Raw genomic sequence first — 15,932 nt, forward strand, 5'->3', positions numbered from 1 at the left:
TCGTGTATCAATAAGCACACACACATATACATATACATGTATCTCCACTCACCAGATTTCTGGGCACACGTATTTATGTGCTGGGCAAGCTGGCAGTGGTGAGTGTAGAACTTCCTTACTTCTTCAGTAAAGCTGAAGAGATTTCACTGGTCTCAGGTCTCCTGTTCTGGTCACAACATTCTGAGGTGATTCAGTTCATTTCAACTAAGAGATATTGGTGGATGTTAAGTTTCTAAAGCCCAAGTGCCTTCTGTCATTTGGTATAATTGATCCTAAGAGACACTTCTGAATAAAAGACCCCAATAGGAGTGCTTGCTTTGGCTGCACATATATTAAAATTGGAACGATACAGAGAAGATTAGCATGACCCCTGTGCAAGGATGGCATGCACATTCATGAAGCATTCCATGTTCTTAAAAAAAAACTTTAAAAAAGAAAAAGAGGGGCACCTGGGTGGCTCAGTGGGTTAAAGTCTCTGCCTTCGGCTCGGGTCATGATCCCAGGGTCCTGGGATCGGGCTCCACATCAGGCTCCGCTCAGCAGGGAGACTGCTTCCTCCTCTCTCTCTCTCTGCCTGCCTCTCTACCTACTTGTGATCTCTGTCTGTCAAATAAATAAAATCTTAAAAAAAAAAATTAGCCCAACAGGGGACAAAAGGCCAAGGCAGAAACTAAGGGAAGTGAGGCCTCTATTATTATTTATTTATTTATTTATTTATTTATTTATTTATTTTTACTTATTTTTTATTGCAAAAGAGAGTGAAGAATCTCTGTAAAGGTTTTGGATAAATAGAATGTTAGAGGTGGGTGCTAGAAGGAGGAAAAGGGAACAGAGAACATCCCTCATCTTGTCCGGAGGCCTTTTCCCTCTGTCTTTCCCTCTCCAGACACTTGAGAAATACAACATATGTTCTTACCGTCATGGAGTTGCAGGCAGGGAAGGACACCAGCTTCCTGGGCGGTATAGATGGAACGATCAGGGAAGACAGTTCAACTAAAGTCTCGTAAAAGAGATATACCCTGCCTCCCTTGAGGAATACTGAGTTCACATATTTTTGACTTACCAGACCAAAAACAAAGAGAACCAGGCCAGACAAATTCAAGGATTAATTGGCTGAAGGTCACAAGGCCACCTGTGATAGAATCTGTACTAACAACGAGGATTCCTGAATCCCCAAACTTGTGTGTGTGTGTGTGTGTGTGTGTGTGTGTGAATTTGAAATAATTTATATAGCTTTTTCTTTGAATGTAGGAAACTTAAGACGTAAGACTCAACCAAAATACAGTGTCATGCTTTGCTATAATTTATATTTCATCCCTCAGTCTCACGTTACCAGATTTCTCATTATGAATCTCCTGATTTTATCAGTACTTACCCACAATTCACATTAAAAATACACATATCAGGATAATCTACCATATTTTAATGGGTACTTTATAACAAATAGAATTTTTTTTTAAAGATTTTATTTATTTATTTGACAGAGAGAGATCACAAGTAGATGGAGAGGCAGGCAGAGAGAGAGAGAGAGAGGGAAGCAGGCTCCCTGCTGAGCAGAGAGCCCGATGCGGGACTCGATCCCAGGACCCTGAGATCATGACCTGAGCCAAAGGTAGCGGCTTAACCCACTGAGCCACCCAGGCGACCCTAACAAATAGAATTCTGTGTCATGATTGTTTTCAGTAGCAAACAAGATTTGTTTTCATATGCTGAGTGACCCACTTGAAGAAAGTACTTTGCTTTGTTATGAGGAAAATAAAATAATTCAGGCCAAAGTACGGATCTTTTAAGATGAAAGGAATGTGGGGATCACGTAGTCCAATTTCTTAGTTCTGCTGATAAGCACGGAGGTCTAGAGAAATTAGGTGACTAGAGGCCTGAATTCTTTTATCTACCAATGTTAGCATTAATTTGAAATAGTAAAGTCTGACAATTTTACTGTTGAGTGTTTTCACCAAGCATTACCAATAATCCAATTCGGGGCATGTGAATTCCAAAAGGAAATAGCAAAAAGTAGACCAGTGCTGTCTATGTCACCAATTCGTGGCTTTTGCTGACACCATCTTTCTTAGAACAGAAAGGGTCAAGTCTGTGGCATTGCAACTAAACAGAATGGCTATCATGGAGAAAACACAGCTTTTCAGCTTATAAACTATGTGACCTTGAACAAGCTAATTACGCCTTAGTCCTCTTATTTGTAAAACTGGGAAACAAAAATCTGTCTCACTGGCTCCTTCTAGAAATAAAGCCGACTAGCCTGTATAAAGCACTTACCGTGGTATCTGGAATGCGGTAATTACTTGTGTCCTTTTCTTCTAATTTTCTGATCAAGGTCACGTGTCTGACTAGTGTCCAGGCAATTATTAGAGCCCAGACCTTTTATTTTCTAGGGCAAAGCTCTCTTCTACATAGAATTCTTCCATTATTCACATCATAATGTTCTCAGGAATGGGAAGAAGAAATATCTGAGAAGTCATTTTTTTGTTAGCCTGAGAAGCAAGCCAGGGACTGGTGCCCTTTCTTAAAAATAGTCAAGTTTCTACTGCGAATTGAGATAAGGGATCCTTTCACAATCTTTTCTTAGAATTCTAGGTGTGGCATAGCTAGTTCTTTTGTTTCTTTATACATAGAGAGGGTGGGGGGATATATAATGACTCACAAGTGGAGAAAACTTGAATGTGTCTCTTATTAACTGAGCTTGTTTGAATGCACTGGAAAATAGGACACAATGCAGGCAGGGCCAACCGAGTGCTCAAATTAAAATATCTGTTTCCAGGTTACCATGAGGCTCTAGAATGCTTTCCCCCTAGCTTACTTGGCTCCCAGAAAGAATCATTTTTAAACATCCAAATGTTAAAACACAAATGAAAAATTATTGTCAGTATTCATGAAATAATAATTAATAATTGAGATTTTTCCAGTTTTGTTGTGATATAATTGACATGCAGCACTGTGTAAGTTTGGCACATGATGGTTTGACTTACATCCATTGGGAAATGATGACCACAGTAAATTTAGATAACATCCATCATCTCATATAGGTACAAAAACATTGTTTGTTTGTTTGTTTTTCCTTGTGATGAGAACTCTTAGGATTCATTCTCTTAACAATTTTCACATATACCATACAGCAGTGTCAACCGTAGTCCTCATGTTGTGCATTACATGCCAAGTACTTCTTCTAACTGAAAGTTTGTGCCTTTTGAGCACCTTCTTCTGACTCCCCTCCCTGACTCCCTGCCTTGGGAAACCACAAACCGGATCTCTTTCTTTATGTGCTTGGAGTTCTTTTGTTGGTTTAATTTTTTTTGTTTTTAATATTCCTACATATAAGTAAGATCAGACAGTGCTTGACTTTCTCTTTCAACTTTAGCATAATGCCCTCAAGAGCCATCCTTGTTGTCCCAGACAGTAGGATTTCCTTCTTTCTGGTGACTAGCATTTCATTGTATGCATATATCACATCTTCTTTATCCTTCCATCTTATACCTAGTATCTGCCAACCTGTGCATCTACTGTCTATCTTATTTTTTAGCCTTTGAAGACTTGAAACCAAAGATGTAAAGCCAATCTGATGGGCACATTAGTTTTGGCAGTTTATTTTTATCCAGAATATCAGTAGACTTGGAGGGGAGTTCATTGTTCTCCCCTTGTCTTTATTAGTTTTTTTTTTTTTTATTTGGAAAAGAAAAGTACTGTTACTTTTTGCTAGTTTATACAAATGGCTAATTGACTTTTTAAAAACGTTCTTCAATACTGGTCAAGTATTTCCATTTGTTCACAGTTTGTTTTAATTTTAAAATAAAAAGCATCTTCTCCACTGTGCACTAATAAATTCATCACCACTGCCTCTGGAGTAAATTAGTGTTTTTGCATTCCTAAGGTAAAAGGGATCCAGAAGTAATGGGGGAGCCACTGATGGCCTTAAAGAATCACAAAACGGAGTTTATTATATCTTTGCTGTGCTGCCTCGCCTTTATCATTGGAGATAAAGGCAAGGCTTAGCTCCCCTCTGTGAAGCCCTGGGGAAGGCCGCCAGGCCTCCACATTCTTCCTTGAACAGGAGACTAACTACTAGATTTTACCCTCCACTGTGGCCTATCTTCCCTTTCTAGCGACTGGGCTACACCACTGACAATCCTGCAAGCAACAAAAATAGCCATTTACTTTTTCTTCCTTATTACTTTGGTAGGAGTTGTTTTGGCATTTCTCTGACGTGCTTGTTTTGTGCGTGTTTTCTCCTGACTCCTTGGGAATTTATTTGAAGGGCAACATGTTTATTGCGAAGCATGTTGGATTGTTCATTTTAAGCCTACATTTTTTAAGTGTGGAAATTGACTTATCTGAGAAGAATCAGAACTGGAGAGATGAATGGTGACAGGCAGGAATGGGAATGCTTTGCTGGTTAGTATTTCATGTCGCCAGCAAAGACCACCTTTCAACCTTGGGCAATCAGAGCTCTCTTCTGGGCCTCATGATTCAGGCATTCTGCTTTAGTTCTCTTGAGCCGTCTATTCCCAACGGGCAAATTATTTTGAAAAATGGAATGTTTTTTTGAAGCCATATTTGTGACGCTACAATGGAGATGAGCTACATAATGTAAGTATAATAATGTAGGAACCTAATTCCCTGAGCTCTGCTCAAGAAATTAATGACTGTAGAGAAAGAGTAAAAATAGTCTGAAGATTATTTTCTATCTTAAAAAAATATATATATTTCCCTGCAAATTAGGTTGTACAGGGTATTACTTAATAATTCTTGACATTAAAAAATTGATTTCTGTTCACTTTCCTAAATGGGCAAAAGTGAGTCAAGAGGCCTTCATAGGGTATAAAGTTTAGAAACAATAGAAAGGCAGATGACCCTGTCCTACACTGGCTGTCATCTTCACCTCTGAGGAGATGCTAGATGAGAAGCTGAAAGTACATTATCTAATACAGTATTGGTCTAAGTTTGGTTTAGGAAATTCACATAGGTTATGAAAGAGATTCCCTAGTAATAAATACTGTATATTCTGAGCAAAAGCTAAATCGTTTTTTTCACAGCCGGACATGAAGAAGCTTCAGTGTGCTGATTTATATCATAATCCACTAAAAGAAGAATATAATGGTTCTCTTTCCCATGTTTACCACAGAACCTTTTATGGGAGGGGTTTCTGAACTTGGGCCTCCATGAACTAACTTTGGTGTGTGAGCACCTGAGAATATTACTTCTACTAATTCTTCCTTGGGTCAGTCTGAGATGGAGGAGTCTCTCTCTCTTCTCTGTATATTTTTAAATTTCCCTCCTATTTCTAAAATTTACCCCTCCCCCTGTAAAAAAAATCTGTAACCTTTGGTCTCCCCACCATTACCCATTTCCATTATATATAACTTCGGTCAGGGTCTGAGATTGTCCCATCCAGTATAAAAGAAGTGTTGAGTGTTCTTTTATTGTAGATTCAGCAAATCACTACTACTGCATTCATTATCTTCTAAATCACTTCTATTTTCTTTGTTATGGATGTGAAGCTACATTTTATTGGAATGGACCATATGGCAATAGCTGATATTAAACTGATAATAATGGCGATCCATGTCGTTCAACCTAAGATGTTAATATTATCAAAGAGAATTATAGTTACCAAGATACTTTTTTGCAAAAAGAGACTTAGCTACCTAAAGAATATGGCTTAATACTTTCATAAATAGACTGGACGGTTGGCAGAAGAGATCACCTATGCTTGTAAATGATACCAAGTTGGCCGAGATTGACAATATCATGTAAGGCCAGACAAGAATGCAAGATGATACAATCAATTTGACAGTAATGTGCACTGGATAAAATGAATTACAGTTAGGGTGCATGCAAGGTTTTGTTTGCAAAATAGAATAATTAATTTGAAAAATGCAACAGGAATAGAAATATTTACTTGGACTGGGCAATATTCAGAGGAGTTTTAAAGTCACAGCCAATCATAGAGTCAGGCTCTGCTGAACAGGCCCAAATGGGACACCTCTGAGCCATTCATTCTGACTGACCATCTGGACCTCATCATGTAGATTTTGGCTGCCACACTGAATGACTATTGGCACTAGATCAGTGGTTCCATTCTAAGGTCTATGAACTTCAGGCATTGGGACATAGCATTATTATTTTGAGTAATATAAGAATACTCTCCCTGCAGCCCATTTAAACTCTGTTCATCTTTCCAAACTCAGTTAAAGGTCAAGAGGTTCAGAGATTATCTCCATTCTTATTTCTATAGGAGACATATTGCTTAACTTAACACAGGGTCTGACAAACATTTCTGGCTGAAGATAGCACCAGCTTCTTTGTATATGGACCTTAACTTTGAACTTTTTAAGTTACTTCAAGACAAGAGCCCAGTATTATACATATATTATATTTTGGTAGGACTAGTGTGTAGTCAATAAAAACATTGGTAACATTCATCAACTAAGACTTAAGAAAGTTAGTTATCACAACAATAAAAACAGCACAATGTTGATTTGAGAACATAAAAAGTTAAGAAATTTCTGTGGAAGTAGATGACCATGGCTCTTATCCTTTTGATTCTTGAACCAAATTTTCTCATTAAGAAACAAAATATGTAATTATTTTTTGTGCCAATCATATTCCATGACGGTATTTAATATAGCCATTAAACTTTATTACATTCTAAATTCCAATAAATCTAAGTCAGTGTTTGGTTTAGTGGAGTTTCATGTAAGATTTGTTACTCAGAGGTGGTGGTTTTATGTGTTATAAAATGAAGTTAAATGGAAATAATTTTTATTGTGCTTTCATGTCTTAACTGTGGAGGTGCTAGATGGATTTTTTTTAGTGCTAAATTTTCTGACCAAGTGTATAATTAAACTTCTGGTTTATTCTTTATCCTCCTGTCTCTACAAATTAATTAATCATTTTAGAATGATTTATCAACTTTGGTTATTGAAGTAAAATCCACAAACTACATTATACCATCTACAGTAGCATTACCCCTCAGCCCCTGTATTGTATATGTGTTTGAATTTATTAGAGCTCAGTCCCAAACCAACGTCACCCTTGAGATTTTCAGTTACAGTAATGGGTTTCTTTGGAAAATAATTCGAGACTAACTGGATGTTGTTAAATTCTCAGGCCATGGTAAGTGTGACTGTGGCAAGTGCAAATGTCAGGAAGGTTGGTTTGGGAATGCGTGCCAGTACCCAACTCACTGTGACCTGACGAAGAAAAAGAGTAACCAGATGTGTAAGAATTCTCAAGATGTCATCTGCTCTAACGCAGGTAAGAAATCCATCCTATGAAAATTCTTAAATAATCCCATTTTGGTTTTTCATGGAAAAAGGTAGGCGTTGAGAAATGTGGAACCTCTGAGAGAGACTGCTTTTGAGTATATTTTTTTGAAATGAAATGCAGATAAATCAATAGGGGGAAAATGTCATCTTGCTGAGACTGGCAAGTTTGATGCTCCCCAGCTGTTCCAAATGCCTTCTTCAAGCAGGATATTCACAGGAAACAACACCCCAACAACATTTTATGTAAATTGTGAGCCATGATTTTGAATGCTGGATTAAATCTTTCAAAAAGGATTTATATAAGCTGACTTAATTATTTTCTATTACAGTTCAAGGGTGCTTTGAATTTATACCTTACCATCAAATAGAACCAAAACTTTTTAATTTGATAGAAACTTTAGATGCACTGGATGTGAAACTCATGAGAAAATATAGTGAAATCACAATTTTATGTTTGGTGAAAATATTTTTACATCTCATAGAAGACATTTAAAAATGTTTTTTAGAAATTTATGGTAAAGCTGTTAAAATTAATTACCCGGATCATATAAAACAAAGCAACTGGTTTTGGTTTCATTAGTGCTTAGCTGATGTTACTAAAATTCAGTACTCTTTTCGTATTTGGGCACATGGAACCTCAAAAGTCCACTTTTTCTAAAGATTGGTGGAATTTGGGAATTCTCAGGTCCAAAGCTGGGAGCTTTGATTGAGTTGTTTTGGTGGGTGTGGTTTGGGCTGCAGTGGGTTTTTAAAGCTTTCCCAATAATTCTTTTGGAAAACCCTGGGTGTGAGCCATTGTTTTGGATGCTAAAGACAAGTTTTTGACTATAAGAGTAGTGACTATCTTCCCTCTTGAAGTCCCATTGTAGGTAGAGTCCTCCTTTGTTCAGAGCTATCATCTTTCCACAGTCTTTGACTGCATTGAATTGCCCTGTATAGATTAAGAGCAATAAGAGTATTTTGCTAGTAGGAATCAAGGCCATACCCAAAGCAACTTATGAGTGGATGGGTCAGCACCATGACTAATGGTCTTAACAGTCAGGTTATTCACTGTGTTAACTGATCTCCTTGCTTCTCTCCAGCACCTTAGTCTTTTCTGTCTTCTCTGTAGAATTTTCCTACCTCCAGTTCCTCCCATCCAAGTACTAACCAGGCCCGACCCTGCTTAGCTTCCGAGATCAGACGAGATCGGGCGCGTTCAGGGTGGTATGGCCGTAGGCTACCTCCAGTTCCTAATACTCATCCCTACACACAGACACACACAGACACACACACACACACACACACACACACACACACACAGGGCCTCGAATGCTCACCATATAGTCTCATTGTTTTGAAAATGTCAAGCTTTCCAAACTTCTTTCAGTAATAAAGCTTGAATTCTGCTTTGTTTCTTTGTTCTTTTTGGCTCAATTTATATATTGTTTATTTTTCAAATCAAATCTAGGGTTTTTTTTTAATAAAACATTATAAACAAATAGGAGTTAGTTTAGGAATCCATATGTTTCAACATTTAAGTGAAAAAAAAAAACATGAAAAAAACATTAACATACCTTAAAGAAGAAATTTACAGAATTGTTTCAGGAAATGATGAAACATATTTGATAAGATACAAAACACAGTTTTAAGATAGCTGAGCCTCTACTTTTTTAAAATCAGTATAATACTTTTGTATAATCAACCATCCATATTCCAGTTTCATTCACTGACCGAACAATGTCCTTTACAGCATTTCCCTGCCTCCGTAGGATCAGTCTAGGGCAGAGTTATATTTAGCTGTCATCTCTTGTTAGCCTCCTTTAATCTGGACCATTTCCACAGACGATGGTGTTACAGCATTGAAAATTTTGAAGAAAATTCTCTCCAACCTTTTTTAAAAAAAATCTATATAATGTTACTTGTTTTGGCTTTGTCTGATGTGTTCGCATGATTAGATTCATGTCATACATTCTTAGCTGAATCACCAGATAGAGGATTCTGTGTTCTCAGGATGTGTCATCTGGAAGTCCATGATACCCATCTGCTCTCACTGGTGAGGTTAATTTTGATCACACGGTCAAGGTGTTGTCTGATGTCTCAGCCCTGTAATTACTGATTTTGTCCTTGTAACGAATGAACAGTCTATTGGGAAACTCTTAGAAATTATAAGACATCATATCCTCATCAAAATTACCCCCGATTTACCATCCACTGATGACTTCCACCTGACCCAGTGCTCACACTAGTGACTGAAAAATGATGATTTCCAAACTCCAGCATTTCTTCCCTATTTACTAGTTGGTACCCAACATTGTACCACAAGTAAGAGTCTTCTCTCATCTACCCATTATTGGATATGTCATTTACTTAGTGATTTCTTGTCAGTCCAGGATCACAGTTCCTGTTACTTCAATGGTATTACTCATTATCGCACTTAATTACTCTGGTGCTCATCTTGTCCCAGATGAGGCAGTTGGAAGCCCTTCAAGCTAGCGTCTCAGTCCTTGTGACATGCCTTCACTGTTTTGTTTCATCTTGTTTCAGCAATTCTTTCTTTTCTGGCATAACAAAATATTCCAGAGCCATATTGTACCTGATTCGCCACAGCTTTGGAATCAACCATGTCTCTAAAGAGTCTTGGTTCCTTTAGGTGAAGAATGGTATTAGAATAAAAAGCGTAAGTACTGGGGATGCTTATTTCTACTGGGATGAATTTGCTTCTTGGCCCTTTCTACAGACAGGATAGTAAACATGCACATGAACGTGTCCATGCACATACACACATACATAGATATACACACAGATATATTTTAGAAATCGCGAATTCATAGCAATACATATAACTGCAGTCCATCCCCCACAACATTATCTCCTGTCTCTTTCCCCTACCATATTTGCAGGTCCCATTTTTCATACTGAGAACTCTGGTTCCCAGCAGCATGGATATATTTCCTTATTTGCTCAATCCTAGAGTACATCTAAAATTGTTTTTAGAATAGCTTCATGTGTACCACTATACAAAACAAGTCTACCAAACATGTTGGGATTTGTTTGCAATTGACCTCCTCCCCCACCCTCACCCCACCCCAGCCATGCTCAGGATTGGTGTGTTCCTAAGTTACTTGGGTTTCTTTCCTTTTGTCTCCCTTTAGTGTAGTTATTATATGTGTTAGAAGTACAACTGAGCTTGTTTACTTCAGATTGCTTTCAGTTTTAGACTTTCCCCCCCTTCTTTGCATCCTTATTGATTTTATTTTATTTTATTTTATTTTGCAATATGTAGAACATTAGCATGCCTCCAAAAGTCAAAACTACATAAAAAAGCATCGTTAGCAGATCATCATTCTCTTCTTAAACCTTCCCTCCTGCTTTCCTCATACCCAGTAGGAAACCAACTTTATGGTGTTCTGCTTTGTCTGTGTATATGTTTATTTTAAATAAAGGCAGATAGATAGATGTATGTGTTATCATTTTTTTTTCATTTGTTCCCTACACAAAAGGTAGTGTGCTGTATATGCTCTTTTGCACTCTGCCTTTGCCACTCAGAATCTCCTGGAATTCACTCCATATCAGTACATAGAAATCTTACTCATTCTTTTTTCAGATGCATAGGACTCACCTCTGTACAAGTGACCTAATACTCAGTCTTCTATGGTTGGACACTTTCTAGTGTTTTGAAATTACAGATGTTAATGCAGAGAATGAACTGGTACAATGAACTGTTACAAATTCATATTTCGTGGGGGTGTATTTTCAGGATCAATAAACTAGACATGAAATTGCTGCACCAAAAGGTAAATTTGTACACAGTATTAACACTTAACCTTTCTCTCTTACTCTCTACTCATGGAAGTCTTTCAAGTTGACTTTAGCAATCTCATTCTCACATGGCTTCTTTTAATGTCTATTTCTACCAGCTTAGTTCCGGATGACCCCCTCACCCTAAACTGCATAAGGCTGTAAGTTCTCTCTACTAATTTTTCCCCCTTTATATCATGATGTGGTTTTCTGGAAGCAGCTTGGGGGCAGAACAGGAAGAAGAGGAAGCTGGACTGGGACATAAGACTGGAGTGCAGGATGAGATGGAGCTGGGACTAAGGGAGTTCCAGAAGTTGACTCTAGAAGGGTGCAGAAGGCAAGACACAGCCTGCTGAGCAAAGTGGGGCTCAGTGTCATTGCAAAGGAGTATGGGTGGTGTTCAAGACAGGGAAGTCTTCCTAGAGAGAGATCACCTTATTAGTCAGAATGAAAAGTCAGAGCGAAAATAATCTAGTATAAAGCAGAAGACCAGTCCTAGAGACTGAGCTCACTGGCAGCTAAGAAGGAGAAGCAGTATGCCATAACATGAACACAGAGTCTGTCACTTTTGCCTGGGCTTCCATCTGCCATATCTTGGAGCTTCAGTTGTGAATTCTACTTGGTGGGTGAGACAGGAAGTCTCGGAACTGTTGTAAACGTCCCACATTAGCCAGAAATTGTTCAGATGTGTGGATGGGAGTGAGCCTGCCTGTCAGGGTGTCAGTGACGAGTTGTTGAATTCAAAGGTAGAGGCCGTTCCTTCCTGTCTTTTTTGAAATCAGCTCCGTATTCTGCCCTGCCGATGCTATACCTTATTTCCAAACCATGAGAGGCCCTAGTATTCCAGCAGAAAAATTCTAAAGTCCTTAGCCAGTATTCTTGATCCTTTACTCTCTGCCTTCAACTGACCCTTTTCTCCAAACCCAAGCCAGACTCTGCACTGTTTTCATTCCACATCCTTACCCCTTAGCTGAGCCTCCTTGCTCAGCATCACAAGCCTTTTCTCCATCTCCACCTCTTGAGATTCTATCCGCACATCAAGTGCCAACTGAAGAACTTACTCCTTTACTGTGCCTTTCCTCCTTTGCAGAGCCAGACTAAGGTTTATACTTTTTATATAGCATTTGTCACAGATATGTTGCAGATGCCTTTATGTCATCAGGTCTCATAGGTACGTGCAAAAATTATTGATCATCTGGGGCACCTGGATGGCTCAGTGGGTTAAGCCTCTGCCTTCGGCTCAGGTCATGATCTCAGGGTCCTGGGATGGAGCCCCGCATCAGGCTTTTTGCTCAGTGGGGATCCTGCTCCCCCCACCCCCGCTTACCTCTCTGCCTACTTATGATCTCTGTCAAATAAATAAATAAAAATATTTTAAAAAAATTATTGATCATCTAAGCTCTTCTTCCCTAGTCTGTGATTTACTTAGTTTTAGTTTTATTCATCTTATCTCCTATAGCACCTGGTACTTTGCCAACAATATAATAGGCAGCAAGAAAATGTAATGAATGGATATGTGGATGGTTGAAAGACAGCATGAATAAATGTGAAAATGGAAAAGAAGGGTGATAATTAGAGAAAAAAATGAGATGAGGCAGTACCATGAATTATAGCATTTGATTTGAAATAAGCTTTTATAAATTAAAATAGTTTTCAGGAAAAAAACACACACACAAGAAAAGGAAATTTAATAAATGTAAAATTCATACGAGTTTTCTCAAGGTGGAAAAATAATTAGCTCAAATTCTGCAAAATCACCATTTCTATGTGACTGTGAGAGAAAAAACTCTTTATACATAATAGCTAATTGGGAATGACCTGGGTAACAGAATCAGGCAGAGGGTATGAAGACGGAACGTTGTGGGATCCATCAATATACAGAGAGTCTAGAGGAAATGTTTGGGAATGTGACTCATATACTCAGTATCTTCATGGAAGAAGATGAAGAACCCAAAGTTTTCTGAAAACCTATGATGTTACTGAACAAAGAGTATTTTCAGAAAGATGGCCGGGTGATATATTTACCACTGGGCTCTCGTAGCAGCCCTGTGAGGTAGATACTATTTTCAGAGAAGCAATCTGAGAGTTAGAGATGAACATAATGACCTCAAAAATGTACAGCTACTGATTAGTAAAACCTGGATTTGGCCACAAATCCATCACAGTCCCAAATCCATTCCCTTTCTAGCCCATCACATACAGAATTGCCAATATCCAGTAGCTTAGTTTAAATATCAGTATCATCTTCGGTTACTCCTAATCCTTTACCTCTCATACGCAGCCCCCAAGTCCTCTGTTCTTTCTCCTGTAAACACCCCTGAGTGTCTTCACTTCTTTCTAACTCACTGTTGTCACCCTGGTCAGCATCTATCTTCTTTCTTGCAGACAAATGTAATAAGCTATTCTCATATGCACTGTGCATTTCACTTCATTCTGTAAATGACAACCAGCATAATCTAGTAAAAATTCATACATGATCACATGATGACTCCCTGGCTGAAAATACTTCTATGGCTTTTTGTTATTCTTGGATTAAAGTTGGAAATCTTTAACTGAGCTGTAGGACTTCAGTAAACTACACCTCTACGTGCCTCATGCAGTTCATGCCACTTTCCACATCATCTTCAATGTTCCAGCCATCTCGGGCTTTTTCTTCTTATTTCCTCTTTTACCACAGAGCCTTTGCTGTTGTCTCTTGTGGGAAGCGGGCCTCCCCACCATCTCGCTTCTTTAGCCCGTTATTTTTACTTTCCTCTCAGTACCTCGTTTAGGAGCTACGTCCCCAGGGACTCTGTGTCTGCCTACCAGGTCTCAGTTAGATCCCCTGCTAAACTCTTCTGCAACACTTTGCACTTCTCCATTTATTTTATCCCTTTGGTTTTCTCATATAATACTCTGAGAGGAGGATTATGGCTGACTTCATCTTGATCTCCCATTGTGTTTCCAAAGTCTAGGATGGTATCTGGTGAGTGGTAAAGTCTCAGTTCATATCTGTTGGTTGCTATGATGATCAATTAAAAATGGAAAAATAAGCATTAAAAAGGGAATTCCTGAAATGGACATTATACTTTTCAATGTCATTTGAATGCTGTTTTAATGTCAATGAAATCATTCAGGGTTCTAGTCAAATCCTCAAAGTTGGCAGAATCTGTGGGGTATGGTAGATCAGACGACTCCAGTGCCTCTACATTGCTATGAGCCACCCTGAGGTTTTGGTGAGGGCTCACGACACTATAGCTGAGAAAACCTGCTCTGGTCCCATTGTCATAAGGACGCGTGGATCAGTTTAACACTGTGGAGGTGAAATTATTAGGAGATTCTAAATTTTTCATTTATGCATTTGATAATGAATTCCACAAATATTTATTATATAAATATTATGCTCAAATATTGTGCAAAGCATTGAATAAATACTGGTGAGGAAGATAAGCAAGACTACTTCCCTCACAAAGCTTAGAATTTTCTGCTTTAGTTCACTTCAGACCCAGGTGTAATCACAAGATAGTCATTCATGTGTTGATTGGATGGTCATGTATAAAATAGCTCTGCACTTGGGGAGGTCAATTCATGAGACTATCAGAGGCCAATCATGATAGCTATGTGCCATAAAATATAATTGCTGGACTATAATCATCAGGAAAGAATGTTGTAATCTATTTCATCCTCTCCACAGAATTACCTAGTTGGAATACTAAATTGATTTGAATTTTCTCTGTCTCTGAAAGAGATAGATTAAAAATCATCAATGATCATTTATATGCATTTAACAAATACTTTTTTGCTTTGTTTTAATGGTTTAGGCACATGTCACTGTGGCAGGTGTAAGTGTGATAATCCAGATGGAAACGGCCTCGTTTATGGTAAATTTTGTGAGTGTGATGATAGAGAATGCATAGATGATGAAACAGAAGAAATATGTGGAGGTAGGTATACCAACTGTGTAGAGATTAATAAAAGTACTTGATTTTCACCTATTTTATTGTGCTTTTGTGACCCTATACATTTCTGCATTGTTTACTCATTTAATCTGAATTTATGTTTATTTGGAAAACACCTCATATAAGGCATTAGGGTAGACTAGTACTTTTTAAATGCAAAATCAGACTGTTCCCAGGGGAAAGCCAGATCATTATGGCAACCGACCAACTGTGTGGGTCTAGAGTGATCCTACCTGTACTTCATCTTCCCTGCTTCCTGAAGCCACTTTTATTTTGTCTCTTTTCTCCCAGTCTCTCAATTGCATGTGTTCATTTCCTTCCATTTCCCTTTCTAAATCATAAACCTTTAAATGGTTTCATGTTCTATTGGAGACTTTGGAGGCCGAAAGGATTACTAGCCTAGAATCTGTCCCTCCCTACCACATACTCCGATAACATTTTTCATGATCTTTTCTATGTTTCTAGGGTATTTCTAACACCATTACTCAATCCAGTCTTCTGTTGAAGCAGTTACTGCATGTGCCACACTTCCTAGTACCAAGCACGGCAATAAGTTCTTCACATTCCCTGGGAAATGCACCAGGGGTCATTCCAGCAATCGCAGTGGGATTTAGACACTTGTTTGTCGGACACCAAACACTGTGCCCTTGACCCCGCTCATGGAGATTTGTATCCATGCCCTGGAGTCTGGAGCTCCATGAGGAGAGCCCCTCCTTGTCACCCGGAGTGTCCTTCTCTTCTGCTTACCTCTCTGGGAGCCTGTCCCCAGAGTTTATATTTATGCGCATGACCAGCCCAGGAGAGGAGAGGAGAGAGCAGCGAGAATCCCTGCAATTTACTTAAATGTAAACATTTCAGCCTGACACTGCTGGCTTCCTTTCTCCATTAATAAGGAATTGTTTCTTTCATTTATCTCTGACAAGATTCCAGTGCA

At 38.5% G+C, this 15,932-nt stretch overlaps 1 protein-coding gene and 1 non-coding gene across 2 annotated transcripts in view; both read left to right on the forward strand.

Moving 5' to 3' along the window:
• ITGBL1 (integrin subunit beta like 1) overlaps positions 1-15,932 on the forward strand; it is a 214,314-nt gene that overhangs the window by 83,368 nt on the left and 115,014 nt on the right. Inside the window, exons 3-4 of the mRNA XM_047720336.1 lie at positions 7,123-7,269; positions 14,861-14,983. Of these exons, the coding sequence (XP_047576292.1) occupies positions 7,123-7,269; positions 14,861-14,983 (270 nt within the window). The remainder of the gene's footprint in view (positions 1-7,122; positions 7,270-14,860; positions 14,984-15,932) is intronic.
• LOC125096558 (U6 spliceosomal RNA) lies at positions 309-415 on the forward strand. Its single transcript, XR_007126241.1, has one exon. It is a non-coding gene; the product is annotated as a U6 spliceosomal RNA (small nuclear RNA).

This window comes from Lutra lutra, chromosome 3 (genome assembly GCF_902655055.1).
Source record: "Lutra lutra chromosome 3, mLutLut1.2, whole genome shotgun sequence".
Taxonomy (NCBI): Eukaryota; Metazoa; Chordata; class Mammalia; order Carnivora; family Mustelidae; genus Lutra; species Lutra lutra.